The sequence below is a fragment of the Chelonia mydas genome, chromosome 24 (assembly GCF_015237465.2).
Source record: "Chelonia mydas isolate rCheMyd1 chromosome 24, rCheMyd1.pri.v2, whole genome shotgun sequence".
Lineage (NCBI taxonomy): Eukaryota > Metazoa > Chordata > Testudines > Cheloniidae > Chelonia > Chelonia mydas.
This window is the reverse complement of record NC_051264.2, coordinates 14,797,113-14,805,298: the sequence shown is the minus strand read 5'-3', so window position 1 is coordinate 14,805,298 and position 8,186 is coordinate 14,797,113. Positions and strand designations below refer to the sequence as shown.

The window sequence follows — 8,186 nt, the reverse complement described above, 5'->3', positions numbered from 1 at the left end:
CACTCTCCTTACAATGTGTATGATAATCAAGGTGGGCCATTCCCAGCACAAATCCTAAGGTGCCACAAGTCCTCCTTTTCTTTTTGCGAATACAGACTAACCTGGCTGTTACTCTGAAATGAGTATTATGGTAACAGTGTCTCTTTTTTTTCGTGCCCGTTTATTATGTGTATTGTGGTAAGTCTCTGCACTGTGTGCCCGTGTATTATGGTAACAGCGGGAGGTCGCAGCGATCCTCCCCGCCGTCTTCACGCGTGATAAACCGGCACTTCCGGCGCCTCTCTAGCCCCATCCGCCTCTGTGGTTCCGGTCTCAGGCCGTCGGTCTCAGGGTGAAAGTCACTTTCAGGAAGAGCCGCCGCCCGGGTGAGGCCGGGACCGGGACCGGGACCCGGGCGGGGGATCGCCCCCTGCCCCCTCCCTCCGCGCCGGCACCGCCAGTGCCTGGGGGGACCCCCGCCCCGAGGACTCGAACCCGGGCCCCTCGCGCGGCCGCAGCCCCCGCCCTGAAGCGAACCTGGGGCCAAACTGCCCCCCCCCTCTCCGGGACTCGGCTCAGCCCTGGCCGGGATCCGCGGCCTTTCTCCGGCCTCCTAGCTGGGGCCGGCGCCGCTGGGGGGCACCCGCCGGAGGGCTCGGGGGGGGGGTTCGCGCCGGGGTTTAACCCTCCCCGCAGAAGCCGGCGTGGGCGGAGCGGCCCGCGAGGGGGGTCTGGGTGCTCGGCGGCGGGTCCCTCCGCCACGATCCGAAGGGTTTCAGCCCCAGGGGGCGGATGGGGTGAGATCAGGGGCTGGCTCTTGCGGAAGATGGCGGGGGCGATGGGCAGCCCCCGAGCTCACCCCGGTTTCCCCTCAGGACTCTCCTTGCGGAGCCCTCAGTGGAGGAAGACCGCAAAGGTTTCCCTGCCTTGGAGCTGGCTCTCTGAGTCTGTTCTGGCTGCGCTCCCTGGATCGATTGATGTAGGGGTGTTGCAAACCGGCCCCAGTGGTACGTCGAAGGGGGCTTCACTTGCTGCCTCCCATGGACAGGAATGTAGCTGCGAGTCTAAATACCATGGTGGGGGACCCAGATCCCGGAGCAAAGGGGTGTGAAGCCCGTGCTCAGAGTGCGGTCATGCTTCCTGGGGCTCCCCCGCTGTGCAAAGCTCAGAGGCTTTGGGGGGATTAAATTGTTAGCTCCTTGAGGTAGAGGTTGGCTCTGTCTGGGCAGTGCCTGGCACAACGGGACCCCAATCTCAGCTGGGGCAGGGACTGCCTCTCACTCTGTGTCTGTCACAATGGAGCCCTGTTTGGGATCTTTAGGCACTGCCACAATACAAATGACATGATTTTTTCCCCCCTCTCCCTAGAACAAGAAAAATGGCTGACAGCATCCAGGCCAAGCTGGACAACTACAAAACTGCCCCCTTCGACAGCAGGTTCCCGAATCAGAACCAGACCCGCAACTGCTGGCAGAACTACCTCGGTGAGATGGGCTGTTAGCAACCAAATGATCTGAACTCTGATGCAGCTTGTTCACTTTGGCTGGTGACACAGACCTAGTCAGTTTCGCTTCTTGTCTATTGTTTAAATAGTTAAAAATATCCAGGTAATGATGAAACACATTTGCATTCTGCTCCTGTAACTGACTCTAAATTTATGCACTGCTAAGGTAGCATCTAATGGCCTCCATCCATGGGGGCCCCATTGTGCTGCATGCTCGGCACACGCGCCATAAAAAGACAGTCCTTGTCTTGAAGAGTTTATAACCTGAAGCCCTGATCCTGCAAAGACTTAAGGACCTGCATAACTTTGCACATGGTTAGAGCCCTGCGCGGATACAAAATATGTATCCGCATCCAATCTGCAAACGTGGTCTGCAGATATAAAGTGGATATCCACAGATTTGCAGGGCTCTACACATGGTGTGTAGACCCTTTGAAGTCCCCTGAATGAGATGAATAGATTTAAAGGCCAGAAGGCTCATTAAATCATCTAGTCTGACCTCCGTATAACCCAGGCCAGAGAATTTGATCTGGCCACCCCTGTTTTGAGCCCAATACCAATTTGCTTCACATGCACTTAATGGAATGTGAACAGCCTCCAGATTTAGTTAATGCAGAGTTTAAGGCAGCTGGTGCTGCCTCATGCCCTCCACAATGTGGGGAGGGGCTAAACTTAACCCTCCGAAAACCAGGAAATAGAAAGCTCTGGTACATGCCATCCCAAACTTGAGGTACCAGTGAGATGATTGGTTTGTTAGATGTTGTACAGTGCACGGTACAGAGGTTCTATCCCGAAGATCAATTTAAAGGCGACGGGGGAAGTTTGTTTATTAATCTAATTTAACAGGCCCTCATTAGATGCTATGATGGACTTGTCTGAACTTCCAGTCCTAGTCAGTCCCCATCCTGAATTGCTGCTTCATAATGGCCAATTCAGTTGGCCCAAACAGGCTTCCATGAATCCAGAATTACTTTGAACACCTCATTTTTCCCAGGCTCTTGAGTTACTCCGTGTCTCAGCCTGTTACTCCTGCGAGTAGCTCAACTGGACGCGTGTGAGTAAAGCTGCAGCAGCTTTCATTCAAACATCATCTGTGAAAGATGGAAAATTGGAATTGTGCTGCTGTATGAAGGACAGAGAGAACCTTCAATGATTCCCCCCTCCCCCCGCCCCCCCAAAATCTGCTGATGATGTCTGTGTTTGTTTATCCATATCACCGATGTGTCTGGCTTCCAGCACTGCAAGGAGAGATCTAGCTCTGGGCTTTTTAGCTTTCATTTAATAAGGCCTAAACAATATTCGGCTTAAAAAATTTCTCCTCTTAAAGGCTTTGGTAGCATATTGTCTCTTGGTAACGAGAGAGAGGATGGCCAAGTGGTTAGGACACTACACTGCTAGCCTGGAACTGCAGAAACCTGGGATTAAATTCCCTGCTCTGCTCCACTTGTGATATTTAGCCTTGCTGTACCTCACTTTCCTCATCTGTCCAATGGGGTAATAGCACTGCCCTGCTTCATGGGAGTGTGGTGAGGATAAACCCATTAAAGCAGAGCCAGTTGGAAGCTGGTTTTCCATTCAGTGGGAAATTCTGAACATTTTGGTACCAAATCAGAACAAAAAGCTGAACTTTCAAAATTCTCCATGGAATGAAAATTCTCTCAGAACTTGGTTCAGAACCATCACGATGTTTTGTTTTGATTCTTCATATAATATAGATATCATATAAAAAGTTAACATAATGTACAAATTTAAATGATAAAGTCTCAAAAAAACATTTTGACCTTGATGAAAAGACTCGTTTTGACTCTTTGCCCTTGAAAATTCTTGAAATCAACATGTTCCTGCAAAGTCTGCGATTCTGGTGAAACTGCATTTTCCAGTGGAAAACTAGTCTATGGAAAAAAATTTTGAGGTGCTCAGATACAATGGTAATGGGGGCCAGATTAGCACCAAGCCCTCAATCTAAGGTGCGTTAGAGAGCAGTGGAGAAGCAAGCTGTGTCCTTGGGCATGTACAGAATAAGGACTAGCAGCTGGCTGTCAATTTCCACTGACTTCCAGTGCTCAGCACCTGTCGCTATTAGGCCTTGAGGAGGCTACACCGATGCTATCAGCCATGGGTGTCTTTAATCCCTCAGCCTTTCATTTGGGGAACTCTCTCCTGGGAAGCAGTGACTCTGAAACAGATCTGGGGTCATGGTGTGTAATTGGCCCAATGTGAGCTAATGCGATCCTGGGGTGCGTAAACAGGGGAGTCTTGAACAGGAGCAGGGAAGTTGATTTCCCTTTGAATCGGGACTGGTGCGACCGCGGCTGGAGTCCTGTGTCCACAGTTCAGGAAGGATGCTGATAAATTAGCAGGATTCAGAGAAGAGCCAGGAGAAAGATTAAAGGGTTAGAAAAGCTGCCTTACAGTGAGAAACTCCAGGAGCTCAATCTCTTTAGCTTCAGGGGAAGGTTAAGGGGTGGCTTGATCCCAGTCTGTAAGTGCTTGTGTGGGAGTTGGAGGAGGTATACAGGGTATTCCCATGACACTGGATTTAATAGAGGAATTTATGGTTAAATTAAAGGCCAAATGGTATTAATTCAATTACTCTAAACACACCTAAATAATAAGCAGTTTACTACAGTAACAAAACCTTGATAAGCATTTGACCAAGATACTTACAAACGTGCTAAATCCTGCAGGTCTACACTTAAAACGCTGCATCGGCGCAGCGTTTAAGTGAAGATGCTCTGCTACCCATGACAGAGAGCTCTCCCGTGGTGTAGTTAATCCACCTCCTCGAGAGGCAGTAGCTGTGTCGATGGTCAATGGGAGAAGCTTTCCCTTTGACATAGCACTGTCTACGTGTGGGGGCGTTAAGGTTGGTATAACTCAGTCGCTCAAGGGTGTGGATTTTTCACACCCCTGAGCTACAGGCTTATGCCAAGATAAGCCTGCAGTGTAGACTTGGCCCCATATTGCTTGCCTCCAACTTGGTCAGGCAGGTATTTGCAGAGAATCCTTTAATACCCTGTAATAAACCTATGATGTCGTTGCCAATTATCAGACCTTAGCTATGGCTGGATGAAGCAGTTCATTAAATAGCCAATTATTTACTGCCCCCGGTATCCAATTAACCTTGTTTTATTTGTTACTTCAGCTCAAACCTTAAGTAAGATAACGCCGATACCATGATGGGTCACTACATGTGTGTCACAGCTACTCCTCTCATTCCTGATCTCTCATGCTTTGGGCTGGTTGCTCGTGCTAATATCCAAACTCAGTTTAAAACCACAGTTCACCCGCATGTAACATGGGCCTATATTCCTGCAGTGGGGAACAAATATTTAATAATGGGCTCTTCACTCTAGTAGACGAAGATCTAACGCCATCCAAACTTTCATTCCAAAAACTGCTCCCACTCAGTCCACGTACTCCTGAAGACCTGAGGAGAATATGAATGCTCCAGCTGTAAGTGCAGCTCAATCTTCAGGAGAACAGGTTAGGGGACTGCCTGATCAGTCTGCAGAGATTCACTTATCCCTTGCTCGCTCCTCCCGCACTGAAAACCCACCGGAGGAAAAGAGGCCTACTGCTTCATAGAATAACAGAGTTGGAAGGGACCTCTGGAGGCCATCTAGTGCAACCCCCTGCCCAGAGCAGGACCAATCCCAACTAAATCATACCAGCCAGGGCTTTGTCAAGCCTGACCTTAAAAACTTCTAAGGAAGGAGATTCCACCACCTCCCTAGGTAACGCATTCCAGTGTGTCACCACCCTCCTAGTGAAAAAGTTTTTCCTAATATCCAACCTAAACCTCTCCCACTGCAACTTGAGACCATTAATCCTTGTCCTGTCATCTGCTATCACTGAGAATAGTCTAGATCCATCCTCTTTGGATCCACCTTTCAGGTAGTTAAAAGCAGCTATCAAATCCCCCCTCATTCTTCTCTTCCGTAGACTAAACAATCCCAGTTCCCTCAGCCTCTCCTAATAACTCATGTGTTCCAGTCCCCTGATCACTTTTGTTGCCCTTCGCTGGACTCTCTCCAATTTCTCCACATCCTTCTTGTAGTATGGGGCCCAAAACTGGACACAGTACTCCAGATGAGGCCTCACCAATGTTGAATAGAGGGGAACGATCACGTCCCTCAATCTGCTAGCATCATAAGCAATTTGCATCATAAGCAATTTGCAGCAATCCCCAGAGACCCATCAGCTGCCAGAGAAACATGGAGAATATGTAGGCCATAAAACCAAACTAAAAAGCAGGCACCTAATTAGTATGCAAAAATAGAAAATAAAAATGGAACAAGAGAGAAACCCACGGAGTGGAAAGCAAGACTATGCAGGGAAGGGGTGATCCCAGACTTCGCCCATCCCGAGAGTGAGCCAGACACTGGGGGAGGGGGGGAGAAGGGGGGGGGGGCTTCAGCAAGGACTCAATCCACAGGGATGGTGCTGGAGTTACACCACTTTGCAGTGCAGGATTCCTGCTCCTGCTGTGCCAAGGGCTAGAAATCCTCCCACTCCCTGTCACTAGCCTCTCAAGGGGGACACGCAGGGCTAGTGTGTTGGACCCCACCCACCACACTAAACCCGGTACTCTAACTGGCAGGCAGCTTTCCCCAAGTTCATTCCTGTGGTAAGTCCTGTTAAGTCAGTAGAGTGATTGGGGGAGAGATAGCTCAGTGGTTTGAGCATTGGCCTGCTAAACCCAGGGTTGTGAGTTCAATCCTTGAGGGGGCCATTTAGGGATCTGGGGCAAAAATTGGGGATTGGCCCTGCTTTGAGCAGGGGGTTGGACTAGATGACCTCCTGAGGTCCCTTCTAACCCTGATATTCTATGATCTATGATTCATCCAGGGGTTGCAAGTTGAAGCTAGAGAAATTCAGACTGGAAATGAGGTGTTAATTTTTGACTGAGTAATAACCATTGGAACAGTTTCCCAAGGGTTGTGGTGGATTCTCCATCACCGGCAATTTTTAAATCAAGATTGGATGTTTTCCTAAAATATCTGCTCTGGGAAGGAATTCAGGGAAGTTTTATGGCCTGTTTTGTACAGGAGGTCAGATAGATGATCACAGGGGTCCCGTCTGGCCTTGGAATCTATGAAACTGCTGCCCCAGAAGCATCAGGATTGTCCTGTGTGGAGTTTTTCTAGCCTTGAAACTTCTCTCTCTCTCTCTTGTAGACTTCCATCGCTGCGAGAAAGCCATGGCAGCCAAGGGAGCCGACACCACATGCTGCCAGTGGTACCGCCGTGTATACACGTCCCTCTGTCCCATCTCTTGGGTAGGTCACTGGGGCTGAAAGGTTCTTGGCTAGAAAGCAGGGTTATCAGGCATGTGGGGGAGGGCAGAGGGCGCTCAGCGCCTTTCGGAATTGGGTCTGCATCTGCGTTAATTCTGTTTAGGGATGGCTGCAGGAGCTGATTGGTATAGCTAGGAAGCTGCAACATGAGGGTCTCTGTGATCTAGAGCCCCAGGAACTGTGTGGGCCCCTGTCCTCTTCAGTCACACCAGCCCCTCCACCTGAAAAATTGCCCAGGGACCCAGTTCCCATAATCCTTTGCAGGCCCAAAGGATTGTGGGATACAGGGAGTTCCCTTTGGAGAATCCCCAGCCTGTAGCCCCTTGGCTGGAGCACTAAGAAAAAGTGTTGCCTTGTTATACAGGCGATTAATCTACATGTCCTAGCTCTGGCACATCCCTGTCGGGTGATTCTGATGGAAAATCAGATCCACAACGGAACAATTTTTCATGACCAGTGTCTGCTTCTTGCAGGAAAAATCGCAAATTGTCATCAAAGCCGAATGCTTGAAAACCAAAATATTTCCATTTGGTTCCTCTGCTGCAATGTCTCATGGGCATTGTAGTTTTTCTTCCAGGCCCCCTGCCCTCTATGAACTAGGTTTCCTGGCTGCATTACATTTCCCATGATGCACTCTGGTCAGGGGTTGGCATGAACGAACTGCCTCCCCAAGAGGAGATCCTTGTGCATCATGGGAGTTGTAGTCCAACCAGGATGCTCCACCAATAGAGAATGGGGGGATGTGGCCCCTGAAGTACAATTTCCATGAGGCACTAATCAAAATTCTGGCTTTTCCGCAAACAAATGGTGCAGAAAAGTCCAGAAGCCATTGTCCAGCTAGCCTTAGTCCTGGCCATCCCCTCCCGCCCCAAGCCGGAGCTCCTTTCTTCTGATCATGCCGGAATGGGTGATCAATGGAACCTGTTGGTCTCTTTCAGGTCAACGCCTGGGATGAGCGCCGGGCAGAAGGGACCTTTCCCGGCAAGATCTGATTGGCTGGTGTTGGTGCGTCGGCCACTTGTGCCCCCTTGCCCTGGGGCACAGTGGCTCTGCTCGGGCCCTCGGTTTGATGTCTCCGGCCGATTCTTTGATTGTCTTTGTCTTCGGTCCCATCTGCTCGAGAGTTCGGTGTCCTACGATGGGGCAGAGTCTGGGCCTTGCAAACTCTGATGATAAAAGTAAAGGGATGAAACCTACATTATCTGTCTCTCTCTTTCGTTGGGACCATGATGGGATATGCTAAGGAGCTATTCTCTCCCAGCCCCCTGGCTCTAACCACTAGACCCCACTCCCCTCCCCCAGCTGAGGGGAGAACCCAGGAGTCTTGCATGTGCAATTAGAAGGTGACACTGGCCCAGCCTCTGTCACCCTTATAAACCTGCGTTCTGCGCCGAGGAAGCAGCT

At 50.1% G+C, this 8,186-nt stretch overlaps 1 protein-coding gene across 3 annotated transcripts; it reads left to right on the top strand.

Moving 5' to 3' along the window:
• Positions 1 to 216: 216 nt before the first annotated feature.
• Positions 217 to 7,978, top strand: LOC102945254 (cytochrome c oxidase subunit 6B1). Of its 3 annotated transcripts, none has more exons than XM_037883213.2 (4): positions 217 to 365; positions 1,348 to 1,463; positions 6,664 to 6,764; positions 7,721 to 7,978. In XM_037883213.2, exons 2-4 carry the CDS (start codon positions 1,358 to 1,360, stop codon positions 7,772 to 7,774), a joined length of 261 nt encoding a protein of 86 aa, XP_037739141.1. In that variant the 5' UTR covers positions 217 to 365; positions 1,348 to 1,357; the 3' UTR covers positions 7,775 to 7,978. The 3 variants fall into 3 exon arrangements, with proteins under 3 accessions (XP_037739141.1, XP_043391169.1, XP_037739142.1); XM_043535234.1 differs by having other exon boundaries at positions 250 to 394; XM_037883214.2 differs by lacking the exon at positions 217 to 365 and adding an exon at positions 860 to 986.
• Positions 7,979 to 8,186: the final 208 nt, after the last annotated feature.

Excerpts from the sequence above, each read along its gene's own strand:
- LOC102945254 (XM_037883213.2), top strand. The coding sequence starts at position 1,358 with ATGGCTGACAGCATCCAGGCCAAGCTGGACAACTACAAAACTGCCCCC. Across the intron at positions 1,464-6,663 it reads CTGCTGGCAGAACTACCTCG|ACTTCCATCGCTGCGAGAAA; the intron begins GTGAGATGGGCT and ends TCTCTCTTGTAG. Across the intron at positions 6,765-7,720 it reads CCCTCTGTCCCATCTCTTGG|GTCAACGCCTGGGATGAGCG; the intron begins GTAGGTCACTGG and ends GGTCTCTTTCAG.